This window comes from Artemia sp. Qi Xiang Cuo, chromosome 11 (genome assembly GCF_049724085.1).
Source record: "Artemia sp. Qi Xiang Cuo chromosome 11, ASM4972408v1, whole genome shotgun sequence".
In the NCBI taxonomy this organism is placed as follows: Eukaryota; Metazoa; Arthropoda; class Branchiopoda; order Anostraca; family Artemiidae; genus Artemia; species Artemia sp. Qi Xiang Cuo.
The window spans coordinates 16,916,051-16,937,192 of NC_142804.1; the positions used below are offsets into that span (position 1 = coordinate 16,916,051).

Genomic DNA, 21,142 nt, shown 5'->3' on the forward strand with positions numbered 1-21,142 from the left:
GTAACGTTTTATACAATAATTTGCATTATTGAAGTTATATCCTAGACAAATTTGAAGAATCCTAAGTCCCCTAAAATTTAAACCAATTTTTGTAAAGCTGATTAGCCTCGAATGAAGCGAAAGCGTATTTCAGGTTTCAGCTGACATATGATCTTATATTATACTTCCTGCTGATTAGATAAACAAGCCTTTTATGTTAACTAATAATATAGTCGATCTCTATCAGTCCATGTTGTAGGGGGCTATATATTTGCACATTATGGGGGGAGAGTTAAGACTAGGTTGCTTTACCCCACCCACCCCTCTATTGTGCAAATATATAGCCCAAATTATATTATTATATAAACTAAAGTATTAAATTTTACCATGTTTTGGTATATATCATTATGATTAACCTAACTTCACTTCTTGAGTGTGTTAGTGTATAACACAAAAGTACCTCAACTTCAACTGTTTTTTAACCTCAACTTCAACTCCTTTCCTTTTTCAAAGTCTCAGAAAACTGAAGAGAAGACAGGTTGATATGACATGATATGTTTATTTAACCTTAACAACAATTTACATACAAAAAATCAATATGATTGACCAGTAACTTAACGGTTGACGTGGAGTAAATGATGGAAAAAAAAACACATCTTTATAACATCATTTAAATTCACTATAATAAGAAAGAAAGAAAAAAAAATATAAAACAATAATAATGCTACAGGAGCAGCAACTACATACCATGTCCGCAAAGTGGGGTGACCTGTCTTAAATTTGTAAAAAGTTACGCTGTTCTTTAATTTTGGTCGGAGTGCGCTTTCTTTTAACCCTAGCTTTTTAAAACATAATATTAATAACTTGTGTGAGATTTTAAGCTATTTTTGGATTTTATTTTCAAAATGAAGACGCATTTTTCCAAATTCTTTAAAACGTTTTAAAACAGGATTTAGAAAAACGTTATGAGGCTCAGGACACTTTCACTGGGCCTTATGTATGCTGCAGATATATTTCTGAAAGCGTCATTGATATAAAACAAAGTTTGTTCTAGTTCATCAAAAGTCAGTGCCCTTCGGAGAGGAAGGGGGGAATTGATGCTTTAAAAGACCCTCCCAGTGCATGTTTAGGCTCTGGAAATTTTCCTGGAAGTTTTATTTGCATAACGTAACTACTTTCCAAAATAGCAAAAATCGCCCCATCTAGAATTATACCCTGTATTTACCCAATTCTCTTTGTGTATTGGGAGAGCGTAAATGTCTTGTTTTTGGCTTGGAAAATATGTATCAGGAGCTTTGCTTGTCGAGGAGCTTTTCACTATCTTCGAGAAAAACTGTAATAGGAGAATGAAACTTTCAAGAATAAAGTTAGACCCTAATTTACTCCCGTAGAAGGAGTTTTCTATCTCCAATTTCAACTCCTTTCCTATTTGTAAGGCTTAGAAAACTGCATAGAAGACAGGTCGACACACGTCTTAACTTTGAAAAAAGTTACTTCTTTTCCTTAATTTTGTCTGGAGTCCATCAATTAACTCTGACTTCTGCTTTAATGTGTAAAATGTTCATTCAATGCCAGTGAGCCTTACTGCATGAGGGCAATATAGTGTTCAGAGTCTGATATTATATAATTTGATAACATCTATTAGATGTAAATGCCACCATCCTAATTTGTTTACTTGATAAATGTGTATGCATTTGACCAAAGGTTTTCATCACGAATTTGTCTTTTTGTGATTTTTTTTTTCTAAGAAAAGAGTGCTTTTGTTTTTGCCTTCGGTGGCAACCCTGACTGTAGCCCTTTACTACATACTAATCTACTGTAATGCGGGGCACCCACAGCGCCAATAAAATTAATAAAGCTGTATACAAGTTAACAAACCGTTTCCCTCGCATGACTTTGTTGCTGTCGGTAAAAAGTTGAACTTAGTTTAACTCTTTCAAGGAAGCAAGCAAAGACTAAACAATAGCAGAAAACTTCTAACAAGTCACACAGTTCGTGGTAACGAACTATAAGTAAAGAGTATGCGGCTCAATAGTAACCGAAACTTTAAGAAATACAGCGCGATAACAATAAATACATCAAAAGAATCGAATTTTGATGCTTATTCAAAATATGCAAAATTCTTGAAAAGGCAAAATTTGAAAAGGGAAGAAACACCCCAAAACATCAAGTGACCTTAATGAAAATATCACTATCAGATTCAACAACTAGAAACCTCTACTGTAGAGGTTTCAAGCTCAAAAATGTGGAATTTTGCATTTTTGCGAGAAGAAAGATCACGGATGCGTGTTAATTTTTGGTTTGTTTGTTTGTTTTCCCCAGGGGTGATCGTATCGAACCAATGATCATAGAAGATTGGGAGAGGGCTCATTGGATCAGAAATCAGAAGTTCTAGTGCTGTTTTTAAATGACGAAAGGAATGGAGGGCAGCTCATTTTTTTCCCAATGAGCTCCTACGCTCATTTTCCCCAAAGTCGCCCGATCAAACTTGAGATGGCCATTTTTTCAGCATAGCAAAACAATCTAATAAGTATGTATTTGAATATGAATTGACCCCCCCCCCCACACACACACACAGAGTCCCCGGGGAAAAGGCTGCAAGCTATGAACTTTGCCCATTGTTTACATATAGTATTACATATAGTATACTACATATAGTAGTATACTATATATACATATATACATATATATAGTATACTACATATAGTAGTATTGGTTACTATTACATAGTGTACCGACGTTTTGCAGGAGGGATTTATTATCAAAGGGGGGAGGGGAGGGTAACGTAGGAGGATCTTTCCGTAGAGAAATTTTTCGTGAAGGAAGGAAACTGAACAAAAATACAAATGGATGTGAATTGTCAGTTTTATATACATATACTGATATTTAGTAATCAAAATGTTAATGTTATTTAATCTGTTAAAGTTATGAAAGTAAAAACATTTATATTTTTTCGGTAAAGTGCAAATTATGTTCTGGCCTTCGGAAGGCATAGGGGTTTTGAGCCCTACTCATGTTAATTTCTGCTGGTTTTGAGTTTGACTCGGTTATTTATTGTAATTTCTGTTCGTTTTGGGTTTCATTTATTCATCGAAGCTGATTTGTGGTAGTTTCACGCATGGTAGATTATCCTATTTTATTTTTTGTTCATTTTTGGTTTAATGGAGTTCTTTTTTTTCTTTGAAAAACTTATTTTGTGGAAAGTTATTTTTAATTAATTGATCAAAAGACGCTTTGTGAACCTTTTTAAAACTGCCAGTTAAAATCCATAAAAACATCATACAAAATGACTAACGGTGAAAGCACGAAACTCATATAAACATGTAAATCCCTCACTTCGGAGAAAATTCTTTACTTACAAAATATCTGGCAAAACCTGGATGATAAAAAAAAGCTACAGTGATTTTTATATCGAATTGTGATTTTTATTGCCATAATTTTATTACCGAATTGTGATTTTATACCGAAAACAGTGATTTTTATACCGAAATATGTATTCAGTTGGGAAATGTTTCGTTTTATGTCATGAATTTACAAAAATTTCCCCCCTTTTTGTCCCAAATTTCAAAAATGTGGTCACTTTTTGCCCCTTTATGTCATTGTGATTGTGTCCCGACACATTGAAATGTTCCCTTTCAACAAAAAATGTGTCAAGTTGGCACCCTGGTTGAGAACCTTCTATACTAGCTAAGTATCTTCTCTCGTATGCCATACGTTGGTTAGTCGTTTTTTATTGTTGCTGACTAAAGCTTTTAACTTCAGTTTTTCTTAAGGGACGAAATGGGAGATTTAAGAACTGTGGCAAGAACTTTCGGTTTTTTGAAATTAGCCGAAGTAGTAAGTAAATAACACATTTTTGCCGATCTTGTCTAAAAGAGGTACTCTTTCAGGGTAACGTTTATATTAACAGATTATTCAGATAGCTAAGAAGCAAACTTGCCTCTATAGGTCTAGTCAGAATTGCATCCTGAATCCAAATTTAGCATTCATTTGCGTCGGAAATTAAATTTACCCCCACCCCTATATAAAACCCTAAAAATGAACAAAAGATTTGTAATCTGTCGCTTTTTTTGTTCTAGCTTGTTTTTTTAGGGAGCCGTTATTCTAGGCCTAAATAAATTCTCAAATGTAAAAGAATCGCCGTTTAACATCTATTTGAGACTGGTAACTATTATCCATGCTAAACTTAAATGCAAAAGCAATGATGAAAACAGATTTCGGGATATTTTGAAGAAGAACGCAACTAAACCTACGTCAATGGTGGGGGGGGTCAAAATAAAAATATCGATTGCAGGGTTTATGATGTTTTGCTTGGTAAATTGGATTAAATTGGCATAAGTGGTAATGTTTTTCATGTTTTGAAAGCTATATTTATGAAAAACAATTGGTAGTTGGGCAGGGGCGGATCTAGAGCCAAATCTTGGGGCAGGCCCAATGTGACAAGGGTGCCAATGAATAAAAAATTGGGGAGGGGGGATATGACAAAGGTGCCAATAATTGACCAAATTGACATATTTATTCTAAAAAAGAGTAAAAAAAAGAAGAAAAAAAACAGGATAAGAGGGCGCCAGAAAAAATCCAGGGGTGCCAAAAAATACAGGGTTCTATCGTGGCACCTTTTTTATTCATAATACATATTAATAACCTTCAGTGTATCTTAAAATTTGTACTTGCCCCGGCATATCAGGGAGCATATCTCACATCTCACCTTTTCTTCTTTTAGATAGTATCCATTATTTGCATTGCTCTATTACGGGGATATAACTTGCATTTTGGTGGAGATGTCATCTCTGGCTCGTACACAGATAGATATATGACTGGAACCATTACAATTGGTGGTTTTCTGATCATTTCACTTGCCCTGTTGGCTTCTTATTTTTATGGAGAAGCCGGCACGTATCAAAAACTTTTGGTAAGTTTTTTTCGCTTTTGTCAAGCCCCCCCCCCCCACCCCACCCAATAAATGCAAATCCTGGTAAAATTTGAAGAGATTAACATGAATTGTAGATATTATGGAGGGGACTCACACAAGTTGTGTGAATACAACTATGTAAATACATAACCCCAGTACAAATATTAAGGGCTATCAAGATACGTCAACACGAAATTAAGAGCCCGAAGAAAATTTTAGTGAAATTCTCTAACAATTTGGAAATTGTTGGAGAGAATTAATAATATATTTTTAGAGAAAGAGAGAGAAAGAGAAAGAGAAAGAGAAAGAGAGAGAAAGAGAAAGAGAGGGAAAGAGAAAGAGAGAGAAAGAGAGAGAAAGAGAGAGATAGAGAGATAGAGAGAGAGAAGAGAGAGAGAGAGAGAGAGAGACCTCAACTCTTCCCAAATTTAAGAAGAATTCATATCCAAACCTTTCTTAAAGACAAGTCAATAGCCAAAGGAAACGACACCTGATCTCTGAAGGAATCTGGAGGTATTTTGTTCTGAAATAAAAAGAAAGTGCCATAAATAGGAGAATTATACAGAAAACATCAGAAACCATAGAAAAAATTCGTGATATCAGAGGGGGAAGAACCGCTTAAGGGGTAAATATCCCCCTCCCCCTTTGCGTACGTCTCAGAATACAGATATCTAAACATTTCAAATTGCTTTATGTAAAGAACTCAAGAAACAAAACATTCTTTGGCTATTATTTTAGGCCAACGTTTTCCAAAATGTGTTTCGTGACCCAGCACTGGGTGGTAGAAAATCTTGCCAGTTCGTGAAAAAAAAGTAAAAACACAAAGAAATTTTTCATAATTTTTTTTTTTTTTTTTTTTGTATCAAGTACACACTAGGAATAATGTTAAAGTGTATGTTTGTATTCTTTCGTATAGCTTTGTCGTCCAAACACACCACAGTTTATAGAATTAGCAGTATGATCATACCTTATCTCACCCATTATAAAAACCCGGACCAAGGTGCGAGTGCTCCAGAGAACGTTTTTGCAGATATAAACATAAGCGGCATTAGATATTTTCACGGGTAGACAAGTCTGATTTCTCTTGGACACAAAACAAGTGGAAACCCGCTATTACGAATAATGCACTTAGTAACCATTTCTCATTGATTGACGGAAACAGACTAACCCGCTAATGTAGAAATAAGTGGGAGGAGCTTTTTGTTCGTACCGAGAATGAAGACCAGAAATGATCTACGATAAACTTACTGAATAATTCTGTAAACTGTGATACACACATATTATGCTTTTAACTTTGCTTGCTGTTCAGAATTCCCAATGGTGGTTTCTGTTCATTTACTGGCTTAATATTATCCGACATCTATGCACCTTCCTTAACAGGATACTTGTTAATTAAACGATATAACCTTCATATAACCTTTAGTTTTTTTAATAATAATATAATTTTGGCTATATTAGCACATTAGGGGTAAAGTATTTGGAAATCGCCCCTAACCTAACCCCCGACCCACTCCCTACCCTAATGTGCAAATATATAGCCCAGTTTAGACAAATTCAATTTATTGTATCACCTGTCACTTGTCTTTGTGGCTATGAAACCGCTTTTCTTAGATCTATCCTAAGCGTAATTCTTGAGTGTTTTGTTTAATTAACAAGTACAAAAAAAAGTTTGGCAACACTGATGTAAGCCAAGGAATTCCATCGTTAAACTATAAAATCTTGATTGGAGGTCGGAATTTCGTGGAAGAGGTTAAAGTATAAGGCATTAAGGAGAGTAAAGTGGGGGAGGAGTGTGTACAACTGTTTTCAGAAATTGGGTCGATGCTTCAATCAGTGGTTAGTCATAGTAATTGTGTTAACGTATTCGTCTTTGCTCCTTTTTGCATCATCCAGTGCCCTTGCGTTTAGTCCTCCTGGGCATTTAGCCTTTTATTTAGCCATTATTTAGCCACTTATTTAGCCATTATTTAGCCATTTAGCCTGAGGAATTATTTTGGGGTTCTTTCCTAGTTTATTTCGTTAGGTCCTTTGAAATTTTAAAAATCAAAGTGATTTTGGATGTTTTTTGACAATAATTCGGGGTATTTAACAATAAGTATTTCTTTTAATGAGTCTTAATTAAATTCAATTTTAAGGGAATTAATATGTTAAATATATGTGAAATGTTTCAAATTCATTTATTAACTATTAAATGATACAATTCATTGTTAATGATATCTTAATGGTTTACTAACTCAATAAATGGTTATTTTGGTTATAATTCTTAGTTGATCAATTTCTGTTAATCATCCCGATTGGAGTGGGAAGCTGAAATAAAAAAAGACATCTTTCATTTTGTCATCATACTAAAGTATGTTGAGTGACAGAAAAAATTTAGTTACCACTATTTATCTCAAGTATTTTAATGGAAAACCGCTTGTTAAATGAAAATGAAATCATAAGAAAGATAAAAATGACCTTGAGCAAGAAAATGATATGAATAACGAAAACCATACAAATAAAATAAATAATCCCTCCGGACTGTAGAAAACATTTACCACAAAACCTTGGTTCATCATTACTTGCTTACTTAAGTCTTGGTCACTACGTATTTACCTTTTCAGGAACTAATATTTAATTTTGCTGCCACAATTATGTTTTTTGTAACTGGAGGATTAGTACTGGACTATTACACTTCTGCAATGGCTGTTGGTGCTTTCAGAGGAGCAGGAAAAACTCTGGGGGTAAGCTCATTTACAAATGTCTACGAGTTTCAATAGATTCTTACTTTTTTCTATGGTTAATATGGGTAGGACACTTTCTGTGGATGATCTACTACTAATTCTAACAACTCACCGTAACACCAAGCCGCCTGAGGTCAACACAGCTACGCACTTTCCTCTTTCATCCCAGTCTATTCAAAGCCATTCTTTTTCAACCCTCCCACGAAGTTCCCATTTCCGTTAAATCTTTCTTTATGACATCCTCCCACCCCAGACGAGGACGACCTGCTTTCCGTTTAGCCCTAGACGGTTTGCCGAAAAGAACAATTTTCGCAATCTGTCATCCTTCATCCACACAACTTGCCCTAGTCACCTCAACCTTTCTTTCATTATAGCCCTAGCGACCGGTATTGAACCACATTTTTCGTACAGCCTATTGTTTGAAATACGGACAGTCAGCCGGGTACCCAGAACAATCCTTAAGCAATTTCTCTGGAAAACATCTAGCAAATCTTCATCCGCTTTTCGAAGCGCCCAGGCTTCAAAACCATATTCGACCACTGTTATCCCTGTAGCCCCCAATATCCAGACGTTGGCTCGCACAATTATCTTCCTGTTCTTCCAAACTTTTTTTAACTGTTAAGGAAACACCCTGAGCCTTGGCTATTCTACTTTTAACATCTTCACTGCTCCCACCATCGTTACTAATAATACTGCCAAGGTAAGCGAAGCTGCCCACCTGATCAATCTTTTCGTTACCCAACGTCACCTTTTCATCTTCACTTATTCCTAGCCTTAGTGACTTAGTCTTCTTAACATTAATTTTCAAACCTATTCTAGCACCCTGAACTCACAAAATCTCTAAAAGTTCATTCATTTTGCTCACACTTTTATCTAGGATGCTTAAATCGTCAGCATAACCTAAGTCCAGGAGACTTTTTCCTCCTCATTTTATTCCGTGGTCTCCTAATTCCTTTCCTGTGCTCCTTAAGACAAAGTCCATCAAAATAATCCGTATAAAGGGGTATAGAACACAACACTGCTTAACTCCTGATTTATTACAAAACCAGCTGCTAACCTCATTTCCTACCTTAACCGCAGCCGTATTATTCTCGTACATAGCACTCATCACTTTAATGTATTTGTCTGGTATACATACATGGATATGTTTTTCATTTTTATCAACAGAATCGAACACTTGCTCATAATGTATAAAACTAAGGACCAAAGGTGTTTGACAACTCAGGTACTTCTCAATTATTAACCTAAGGGTGAAAATTCTGTCGACACATCCTCTACCTTTTCTAAAACTGCACTGTTCTTCTCTTAAAACTTTGTTTACGACATCTCTCAGTCTAAAAAGTATCACATTACTAAGTAATTTGCTACCTACAGAGACCAGACTAATGTCTCGATAATTACCACACTCACTTTTATGACCTTTCTTATAAAGTGGCTTAATTAAGGTTTTCTTAAAATCGTTAGGTATTTCCCCTTTTTCAAAATTCATATTCATAATCTTCGGTAACTTATTTCTAACCTCAAAGCCACCATATTTAAGCAACTCATTTAACACCCTATCGGCACCTGGAGACTTATTATTTTTTTATCCTTTTAGTACTGTCGCTAATTCTTCCTCAAAAAACAAATCTTCCTTCACCTCCAAGGTATCACAAACGTTTTTATTTTCCTCTATATATTTTCCTGCAACCCTATCTCGGTTTTGCAAATTCTCAAATAATTCTGCCATCTCTCTTTAGTTTTTTCCTTGTCGCTAATTGTGGCCCCATTCCTATCTTTAACTGGGTCAAGTCTAGATTGACTACTCCCTCCCAATTTGTTAACATGCCAGTACAATATTTTACTATTACGCCGTCTAGCTGCATCTTCCAGATCCCCAGTAATTTTATCCATGGCCTCCACTTCACACCTCCTTAGTTCATATTTTAATGCCTTTTCGACTTTCTTCACATTCCTTTTATTTTCATATGATCTATCACTCAGATAATTCTTGTACAAGTCCTTTCTCGTTTCTATCAAACATAAAGCTTTTTCACTAATATTCTTAGCTGCAGTCCTAGCTTTCTTCCCTAAGACACCTCCAGCTACTTCTTAAATTATTTTTTTAAAATTATTCTAACCATCTTCCACATTATCAAATTTTAAACTCTCAAGTTTAGTATTCAAATGTTCCTTGAAAGTTTCTCTCAAATTATCATCCTGGAGTCTACCAACATCATAAAGTCCCGGGAGGTAATTACCCTTCCGAAATTCCACCTATAAATTAACCTTTGACACTACTAGATGATGATCTTTACTTTTAACATCAATAGCAGCACTCCTATGTACCCTATTATCTTGTATTGATCCTGCCAGTCTTTGGTTTACTATAACATAATCAATAAGATTTGCTGTCTTACGATCACGTGCATACCATGGTAACTTATGAGTCATTTTTTTTTAGTGCAAGCGTACCTCATACCAATCTACCTTTTCTATATCATTTTTAAGTTTTACCATCGCATTTTGACTGATCACTGGAATCCTTGATCTTTTGCCTTTAACCACCTTCTTTGCAGTTTTAAAGCTAGCTGAAACTCCAAAGTGGTCGGATACATCGTTGATAAGAACCCTGGGAAGACACAAGGGCACATTAGAAAGGATATTATCCAGAAGCTTAGCTGAGGTTCCCGGAATTCATGTAGGGATTTATACAAGGATGAAACCCATTAGATAGACTTCTATTAATAAATTCAGTGTTAGCAGATGACTAATCTATAAGGTCAATATCAAAGTCCCCCATTATAAAACATGGGATAGAGTTAATCGAGTTTCATTAATTGTTCTTCAAATAGGTCCATAAACTCATGGAGCAGGCTCTCCATGAGTATGAATATAATTTGTACTTTACTGAAAAAAAATTATTTTAAATGTTTTCACTTTTATAGCTTTAAGAAAACAAATATTAATTAAGATTGTAAGGAATAAATATCAGCAAGTGTATATTAAACTCACAATGCACATTTTTTTCAGTATGCTCATTCGATTTTTTCCCTTACAGTAAACTTCATATTCTGGCTTTTAGAAAGTATAGGGTTTAGAACCATGCTCACATTAATTTCTGCTGGTTTTGATTTTGGAGTATTTTAATTTCTGTTTGTTTTTGGTTTCATTCATTTATTGATACTGATTTGTGGCAGTTGTATGCTTGGTAGATTATTTAATTCTATTTTTGTTCATTTTCGGTTTAATGAGGTTCTTCACCATTTTTGAAAAAATTATTTTGTGCAAAAAGTTTTTTTGATTAATATACTGTAAGATCTTCTCTTATTGAAACCTTTTACTCAGCCTGAATATAAGCTGCTAGGCCTCCGTGTTGGTAATACTCTCAATTCCTTACATATAAATTGTAACCAGGGATATCTAGTAATTGCGAGTTATTGTCTTTTAAACGTTTCAGTTAAAGCGATCACCTGAAAGACATTAGTATTTATTATTTCTGATAAAATATTATGCGCAGAATTCAATCTCTGACAATTCAAATGAAAAATGTTAAGGCCAAAACAGCCCCTATCACAATACAAGGGTAGTGTTTCTTCCTTAAAAATATACCTTGATGGTTCATTTGTGAAAATCTCAGTAGCATTAATATCTAAATTTATTTTTATCATTTTGTTAAACTGGCTGAAAAAAAATCAAGCCTTCGACTTTCAAGTTGCATGACATTGCTGTTCTCCGGAGGTAAAACGATATCTCTAAACATTATAAATAAAAGTTAATGCATGTGGTGGTAGAGGGTGGGGGTGGCAAAAAAAACATTATCAACTAAACATATATCTAGACCTAGACAAATACAAAAAAAAAAAAAATATATTCCGTCAAAGCGGACATACAATTTAAAAAGCACATTATTGAAAGCTTCATGACACAAAGCAAAACCATTGAAAAAGACATCAGCCCGCTACCACCCACTCAAAATATTTTCACAATAGATTTTTTTTTTAATTATTTACTCACAATTAAAAATCATCCTTAATCCAACATTTCAAATTCATCACTATCAACACGGAGAGGGGAGTTTCCAGAGAGAAAACTTCTCAGGGGAAATTTTACACTGAGGAAATTTGCCAGAATTCCTATACGAAATTGCTGTATATGTCTTGCTTTCTCTTTACCGATTCAATTTTACGCATGGAGATGTTAAGGGTAATTTTCCGGGGTAAATTTTCACCAGGATTGAATTGTCCAGAGTATATTTCCGTGGATATTCTGGCGTTATTTAAAAAACGATCAGAAATTAAATAAAGAAAAACAAGTTTTTTTCAAATGAAAGTAAGGAGCAACATTAAAACTTAAAACGAACAGAAACTATTATATATATGAGGGGTGTTGCCCCCTCCTCAACACCTCACTCTTTACGCTAAACTTTAAATAAAAAAGGCAAATACGGGAATTTAACTCTTGGCGAAAAAAGCTCGTAGCGATTGCCTCTCCTAAGGTCGTACCCAGGAGGTAGGAGGGTTACAGGGTTTGACCCCCCCCCCTGAAATTTTTTATCGACTCGTAAAACGTAACAAAGATGCATACCGTATAAACAATTCTTTAGGTTTTTTGAAGTTTTCTTTTTTACCCCCCGCCAGAAAAAAAATCCTGGATACGCCTTTCCCCCCTGTAAATTTCTTAGCAGTAACCATGATACCCTCCGCCCTCCATTTCTTACTTTATTTGTTCATGTAGTTATGTGAATGTAATATGTCATGTTAAACTTAAAATGTCTGCAATAACAGGGAGCTATCGCCCCTTTGTTGTTCTCTTTGGGCCTAAATTGTTGTTCTGCGCCACAAAATGGCAAAAGACGCCACTGCTATGGGGTAATCTCTTTTGCCACCCAAGAGAGTATTCGAAATTTTGTAAATACATTCTAAGACCACATTGGATGTACATGGAATATGTAGAAATTTTGAATTCCGCTCGAATGAGCGCTCTTCTGGTATTTTAGGATTATTGTTTCGATACGATCACACCTAGGAGAAAAAAAAGGCAAAACAAAAACACCAAAATAAAGTGCTACATTTAATGGTGGTATTCTCATCAAGATTACTCCTCTTTTTAAAGGTATATTACCATCAACAAGATTACTCCTCTTTTTAAAGGTATATTACCATCAACAAGATTACTCCTCTTTTTAAAGGTATATTACCATCAACAAGATTACTCCTCTTTTTAAGAGCATATAAAAAATTAGGCACATTTTCTTTGGCTCGTAACTTTTGGCGGATAATTTTAAACTTAATAGATTTTACATGTTTAGAGTGACACTTTTAATGTGTGATGGTTACAAAAACTACTTTTTTTAAGGATTTCGGCTACTAAGGAACGAATTGTTCCTTACCTATGAATTATTGCCACTAAGCATTTGATTTTATATCACTGATTAATTTTTGTTCAGTAGATGACTTCATTGTTACTGATTTTAATGTTCCGTGTATTGTATTATGTGATGCTTTAAATTTTTTGAATTTCTTTTTTTTTTCAAAATTACACAATGAAAGTTAAAATTTGTATTTGGACAAATTACCTCATTGGATTTCGGATGCGTTTCAGAAGCTATTATCTTAATGATAATTAGTTTGTTGGCATTATTTCCGCTCAGAGGCAAGATAACAAAAACATTTGATCTGTTCTCATTCAAACCCTTGAAGAGACTAAAGTGTTTGCCCTTCCCTTACTGATTCTGACCACATAAATCATTGAATTCGTTGTTATCAATCATTTTAGGATGTGGACAATAAAATAATTATTAATCACTAATAAAAAATATATAAATAATTATTTATATCAAGTACAAATATTTATAAACAGAAAATTCCCAAATCCTTATCTTTTAAATAGGGATTTAAATATTTTTAAATAACTCTCTTATATAATACCTTCACTTCTACTAGCATTCACTGTCTGTGGCAATGACTAGATAACAGTGATAGTGACTTAATCTAACAGACTAGTTCCACTAGTTTGTGGCAGATCAGGTCGTGTAGTAATATCGGATAAGGGTAATGCAGCTCAGGAGGATTGAAGTGTGATTGCGCCCTGTTTATCATCTCTTGACAACAGCTTGGAAAAAGGTCTTAGGAAGTTATCTCACAAGCGTGGAAATGTTAGATATATACCTAATTAACTTATACCTGAAGTTATTTAGTATATACAAAAAAATATTTACTTATAACTAAAAATATACCTAACTAACTATATAATGCTAACAATAGCTACATATTGTGTTTTTACTTACAGTTCATTACTACGAGCTGTTTGATACTTCATTCAAATCCAGCAAAAACCATCTATTTTCAATCTTCGCTTACTTCTGCTCAGTGCTATCAACCTTCAGGGTTTTCAAGTTTCAAATTGATGGTAACTGGCCGGAAGGTTGATGGTTTTAGATCCCGAAAGAAATTCGAATTCAATTACATTTTTTTCAGGCGTTTTGTCTTGTGAACGGCTTTCTCTACCTGATTGATACCTACATGGCGTACAAATATGGTTATGATGCAAGTTAATTCAAGATAGACAGCTTTTAATCACTTTTTTTTTCTTTTTTGTGTTTCATAATGTTTTAATATAAGTGACAAGAAAAGTATCAACAAGTCAATTTTCAGAGAACTACCTTTGCTAAGAAAAGATTGATGATTCCATAACGGAAGCATGCATAGCTAAGCAGGTCTGCTGTTCGAAATGAGCCAAATTACAAAGTATATGGACCGCCGTATATCTTCATAGAAGTAGTATTTTTAGATTTTCCCATTGATATTTTCTTATTCCATCACGCACAAAGTAAAATTTCTTTTTCTTCTTTATTAGTTTAAGATTAATTTTGATTCAAGATAGCCGTCTGGAATTCGGGTTATTTAAATTGAACACATTCATTTTGCACTCAAGTTCAGCGCCATCTAGTGGATCGATAAATCTTGTGCCCGTTTTTTTCTTCACCATCATCACTACTTATAGAACAGTCCCAATTAATTCTTATGATCAAAGACAAATTTTACGCGCATGAAATGAAAATTCAACATTTCTCTAAAGAAAAAAGGAATTTCTATATCCTTATTCACCACAAAGTGAAATCCTATTCCAAAATATAGGCTTCCTTTAGTTGAGCTTCTCTCCCAAGAGAAATGGTTATTATTTATTATAATTTTCTTTACGTAACAAAAATTGGTATTAAACTTCTTCCCAAGGGACGCTGCACACTACTCCCACCCCCTTCTAAATGAGAGCTGCTAATATAAGAAGTTTGGAATGTATACCTCAAATCATAATATCAAATGCCTAATCCAATCGACTTGTAGTTCCTAAGGAATGTCCTTAGGAACTCGTTTCGAGTTCCTAAGGACAAGCTGAAACTAATATTTTACACTTTCATACGCCCCTTAGTTGAATATGCTTGTCCGGTTTGGCACTTTGCCCTTATCCAGGATGAAACTGATAAAATAAAACGAGTTCAGAAGACGATCACTGCAAATCATATATGGCGGTTCCCCTCTACCTTACTCCTTTTACCTAAAGAAATTCAAACTTGAATCCGTATCTTCCCACTAAAGCGGATTATGCCAAAGATTTGTTTACCTCTCCTCCTCACATTTCCTAGCCTAATACGTCCTTCCCTCACATTAGGTACCTGTGCGATCCCTTCCCCCCAGGGAAGGGGCTCAAAAAGCCTCGAAACTGACCCCCGTACCCTATAACGTCATGCGCTCCAGTAAAAGCTTCGTGCAATATTACGATGATCTCTGGTGTTTTTATTGTTTAGTTTATTTTATCCTGACGAAGTTTTATCAGATAATTTTATTCTCAAACTCAAATGTTTTATCCTTTAGTGTATTTAGTCTGACAAATTTTTATCAGACAACTTTATTTTGCTAATTATGACCAAGATACATCATATTTGGGCTTTGCCCACGAGAGCTATGTCTTGTTTTTGAATTAAATGAACTTGAATTTGTAGCATTTACCTCATCTAAGTACAGGGTGATTTAGCGTATAAATCCGTTAATCTATAAAATACACGACACTTCGAGGGATGAATCAAACCTGCATATAGTTTTAAGTCTAATAAATGTGAAAGTCTAGGTAAACCTCCTTAATCCTAGGTACGAAGCAAGTCATTTGCATTTAAATCCCTTAATCTGAAAAATGGGAGGGGCTTTGAGAGACAAATGAAAGAAGCAGATTGATTCCCAGCAATAAAGAGTAGTCTAAGGAGTATGAAAAACTCCTAAGATTTAGGTACAAATCAAGTCGTTTAAAGTTCAAATATCTTAGTCTGATAATATGTGGCACTTCAAAAATAAATAAGACCAGGAGGTAGATCTAGGTCTAAGGAGTAAAGTCTAAGGATTATGAAATACTCCTAAAATTTAGGTATGAATCCAGTAGTTAAAAGATCAAAAATATTTTTCTGAGAGTGTGGCACATGTGTAATAAGTAAGACCAGGAGGTAGATCTAAGTCTAAGGAGTAAAGTCTAAGGAGAATGAAAAACGTCCCTAAGATTTAGGTATGAATCCAGTCGTTTAAAGTTCAAATATCTTAGTCTGAGAAATATGAGCCACTTGAGAAATAAATAAGACCAGGAGGTACATTTAAGTCTAAGGAGTATGAAAAACTCCAAAAGTTTAGGTATGAATCAAGTCGTTTAAAGTTCAAAAATCTTAATCTGACAAATATGTGGCACTTGAGAAATAAAAAAGACCAGGAGGTAGATTTAAGTCTAAGGAATACAGTCTAAGGAGTATGAAAACTCCTAAGATTTAGGTATGAATCCAGTCGTGTAAAGTTAAAATATATTAGTCTGAGAAATATTAGCAACTTGAGAAAGAAATAAGACCAGGAAGTAGATCTAAGTCCAAAGAGTAGTCTAAGGAGTATGAAAAATTCCTAAGATTTAGGTATGAATCACGTCTTGTTAAAATAAATCAATTTAATGTATATATAATTCGAATGAGTAAATTATAAGGAGTATGAAAAAACCCTAAGATTTATGGATGAATACTGTCGTGTAAGTTTAAAAAATATTATTCTGTTAAAAATTATGCACTTGAGAAAAACAAAATACCACGAGGTAGATATAAGTCTAAAGAGTAAAGTATAAGGAGTATGAAAAACTCCTAATATTCAGGTATGAATCCAGTAGTTTAAATTTAAAATATATAAGTCTGATAAAATGTGTCATGTGAAAAATAAATAAGACCAGCAGGTATATCTAAGTCTAATGAGTAAAGACTAATGAATATAAAAAACTCCAAAGATTTAGGTATTAATCCAGTAATGATAATTTAAAAAATATTAGTCTGAGAAATATGTTGCATTTTAAAAAAAAATAATAACACGAGGTAGATCTAAGTCTAAAGAGTAGTCTAAGGAGTATGAAAAACTCCTAAGATTCAGGTATAAATCAAGTCGTTTAAAGTTCAAAAATCTTAATCTTATAATATGTGGCACTTGAAAAACAAATAAGAACAGAAGTTATATATAATTATAAGAGGTAAATTCAAAGGGTAACGAAATACTACCAAGATTTAGGTAGTAATCAAGTAATGAAAGTTTCAAATATATTGTTAGGAGAATATGTTCTAATTGAAAAATAAAAAAGTCTCGGCGGTAGATTAAAGTATAAAGAGTAAAGTCTAAGGAGTATGAAAAAGTCCTAAGATTTAGGTACAAATCAAGTCGTTTAAAGTTCAAATATATTAGTGTTAGAAAAATTATGCCCATGAGAAATAAATAAGACCAGGAGGTAGATATAAGTAGAAGGAGTAAAGTCTAAGGTCAATGAAAAACTCCTAAGATTTAGGTATGAATCAAGTCGTTTAACGTTCAAATATCTTAATCTTAGAAATATGAGGCAAGTAAAACATACACAAAAATAGAATGTATATCTAAGTCTAAGTAGTACATTCAAATGAGTCTGAAAAATTCCGAGAATTTTGGTAGGAATCAAGTTATGTAAATTTAAACTATCTTATTCTTAGAAATATGTGCGACTTGGTAAATAAATAATAACAGGAGGCAAATCTAAGTCTAAGGAATATGTAAAATTCTTTGGATTTAGGTATGAATCGAATCGTTTAAAGTTCAAATATCTTAGTCTTAGAAGTATGTGGCACTTGAGAAATAATTAAAACCAGGAGGTAGATCTAAGTCTAAGGATTACAGTCTAAGGATAATGAAAACTCCGAAATTTTTAGGAAGAATCAAGTTGAGTAACTTTCAACAATAGTTTTCGTTGAAATATATTGCAATTGAGTAATTAAAGAGAACCCGAAGTAGTTAAAATTCTACATAGTAAATTATAAGGTTTTTTAAAAACTACTAAGATTTAGGTACAAATCACGTCGTTTAAAGTTCAAATATCTTAGTCTGGAAATATTTTGAACGTGAGAAAAAAATAATACCAGGAGGTATATCTAAGTCTAAAGAATAAAGACTAATGAATATAAAATACTCCAAAGATTTATGTAGGAATACAGTAGTGTTAAGTTAAAATATATTTTTCTGAGATATATTTTGCACTTGAAAAATAAATAATACCAGGAGGTATATCTAAGTCTAAGGAGTATTAAAAACTCCAAATATTTAGGTATGAATCCAGTAGTGTAAATTTAAAAAAAATTATTCTTAGAAAATTTTGCACATGAAAAAAAAAAAATAACACGAGGTATATCTAATTCTAAAGAGTAAAGTCTAAGGAGTATGAAAAACTCCTAAGATTTAGGTATGAATCCAGTCGTTTAACGTTAAAATATCTTAATAATAGAAATATGATGGACTTTCGAAATAATAAAGAACATGATGTATATCTAATTAAAAGGAATACAGTATAATGAGAATTAAAAAATCCTAAAATTTTTGGATGAATCAAGTCATTTAAATTTCAAATATCTTAATCTGAGAAATATGAGCCATTTAAGAAATAAATAAGACCATGAGGTAGATCTAAGTCTAAGGAGTACAGTCTAAGGAGTATGAAAAACTCCTAAGATTTAGGTATGAATCCAGTCGTGTTAATTTTAAATATCTTAGTCTGTGTAATAAGAGGCACATGATAAATAAAAGAGAACATGATTTAGATCTAAGTCTAAGGAGTATGAAAAACTCCTAAGATTTATGTATGAATCAAGTCGTTTAACGTTAAAATATATTAATATTAGAAAAATTTGGCACTTTCAAAATAAAAAAAAACAGGAGGTAGATTTAATTATAATGAGTAAATTATAATGAGTATGAAAAATACCTAAGATTTAGGTATGAATCCAGTCGTGTTAAGTTACAATATATTATTATGAGAAAAATTAGGCACTTGGGAAAAAAATAAGACCAGGAGGTAGATATAAGTCTAAATAGTAAATTGTAAGGAGTATGAAAAACCCCTAAGATTTAGGTATGAATCAAGTCGTGTAAAGTTAAAATATATTAGTCTGAGAATATTTTGCACTTGAGAAATAAATAATACCCGGAGGTAGATCTAAGTCTAAGGAGTAAGGTCTGAGGAGTATGAAAGACTCCAAATATTTAGGTATGAATCCAGTCGTGTTAAGTTAAAAAATATTATTCTGAGAAATATATGGCACTTGAGAAATAAATAAGACCAGGAGGTAAATCTAAGTCTAAAGAGTAAAGTCCAAGGAGTATGAAAAACTCCTAAGATTTAGGTATGAATCAACTCGTTTAAAGTTTAATTATATTAATCTTAGAAATATGTGGCACATGAGAAATAAATAAGAACAGGAGGTAGATCTAAGTCTACGGAATACAGTCTAAGGAGTATGAAGAACTCCTAAAATTTAGGTAGTAATCAAGTCATGTTAATTTAAAAAATATTATTCTGAGAATATTTGGAATTCGAGAAATAAATAAGACCAGGAGGTAGATCTAAGTCTAAGGAGAATGAAAAACTCCTAAGATTTAGGTATTAATCAAGTCGTGTTAAGTTCAAAAATCATATTCTGAGAAATATGTTGCACTTGTGAAATCAGAAAGACTAGGATGTATATCAAATTGTCCGATGTAAAGTTAAATGGTACCGAAAAACTCCAAGATTTTTGTGAGTAATCAGGTCGTGTTAAGTTCAAAAAACATTTTCGTAGAAATATTTGGCAATTGTGAAGTCAGTAATATTAGGATGTATATATAATTCTACTGAGTAAAGTCAAATGAGTATGAAGAACTCCGAGGTTTTAGGCATGAATCAAGTCTTGTTAAGTTAAACACTAAGAGTCTTTTAAAAATGATGCACTTGATAAAAAAAAAATAACGCGAGGCACATCTTTTTATAAGGAATATAAAAAACTCCAAAGATTTAGGTATGAACCAAACCGTTTTAAGTTTAATTATATTAATATTACAAGATTTAGGCACTTGAGAAATAAATAAGACCAGGAGGTAGATCAAATTCTAATGATAATGAAAATCCACTAACATTTAGGGATGAATCAAGTCGTGTAACTTTCAAAAATATTAGTATGAGAAATATGTTCCACTTGAGCAAAAATAGATAACCGGAGGCAGATTTAATTCAAAGGAGTAAAGGCTGATGAAAATGAAAGACTCCCAAAATTTAGGTATGAATCCAGTCGTGTAACTTTCAAATATATTAGTCTGTGAAATATGAGGCACATTAAAAACAAAAAAGACCAGGAGGTAGATATAAGTATAAAGAGTAAAATCAAAGGAGTATGAAAAACTCCTAAGATTTAGGTATGAAAACAGTCGTTTAACGTTCAAATATCTTAATCTGAGAAATATGAGGCACTTGAGAAATAAATAAGACCAGGAGGTAGATTTAAGTCTAAGGAAAGTCTAAGGAGTATGAAAAACTCCTAAGATTTAGGTATGAATCCAGTCGTGTTAAGTTCAAAAATATTATTCTGAGAAAATTTGGCACATTTGAAACAAAAAAGACCAGGAGGTAGATTTAATTCTAAAGAGTAAAGTCTAAAGAATATAACAAACTCCTAAGATTTAGGTATGAAACCAGTGGTTTAAAGTTCAATTATCTTAGTCTTACAAGTTTGATGCACTTGAGAAACACATAATACCAGGAGGTATATCTAATTCTAAGGAATACTTTCTATTGAGTATGATAATCTCCAAAGATTTAGGTATGAATCAAGTCGTGTTAAGTTAAAAAATATTATTCTGTTAAAAATGAGGCACTGGTTAAATAAATAATAACAGGAGGTAGATATAATTCTAAAGAGTAAAGTCTAAGGAGTATAAAAAACTCCTAAGATTTAGGGAAGAATCCAGTCGTGTTAATTTAAAAAATATTATTCTGAGTAAAATTTGGCACTGTAGTAAAAAAAAATACCAGGTGGTAGATATAATTATAAAGAGTAAAGTATAACGAGTATGAAAAACTCCTAAGATTTAGGTACAAATCAAGTCGTGTAAATTTCAAAAATATTATTATGTGAAAATTTTGCACTCGAGTAAAAAATAAGACAATGGGGAAGATCTAATTCTAATGAGTATTAAAATCTACAAAAATTTAG

The 21,142-nt window shown here is 33.1% G+C and overlaps 1 protein-coding gene across 1 annotated transcript; it reads left to right on the forward strand.

The window, feature by feature from the left end:
* The first annotated feature begins 3,751 nt into the window (after nucleotides 1-3,751).
* Nucleotides 3,752-14,555, forward strand: LOC148946704 (protein snakeskin-like). The gene is made up of 4 exons (XM_089096338.1): nucleotides 3,752-3,816; nucleotides 4,703-4,891; nucleotides 7,495-7,614; nucleotides 14,073-14,555. Exons 1-4 carry the CDS (start codon nucleotides 3,760-3,762, stop codon nucleotides 14,148-14,150), a joined length of 444 nt encoding a protein of 147 aa, XP_088952464.1. The 5' UTR covers nucleotides 3,752-3,759; the 3' UTR covers nucleotides 14,151-14,555.
* The last annotated feature ends 6,587 nt before the right edge of the window (nucleotides 14,556-21,142 follow it).

Coding starts and splice junctions, on each gene's coding strand:
- LOC148946704 (XM_089096338.1), top strand. CDS start 3,760: ATGGGAGATTTAAGAACTGTGGCAAGAACTTTCGGTTTTTTGAAATTA. Junction 3,817..4,702: donor TTTTGAAATTAGCCGAAGTA/GTAAGTAAATAA, acceptor TTCTTCTTTTAG/ATAGTATCCATTATTTGCAT. Junction 4,892..7,494: donor GCACGTATCAAAAACTTTTG/GTAAGTTTTTTT, acceptor TTACCTTTTCAG/GAACTAATATTTAATTTTGC.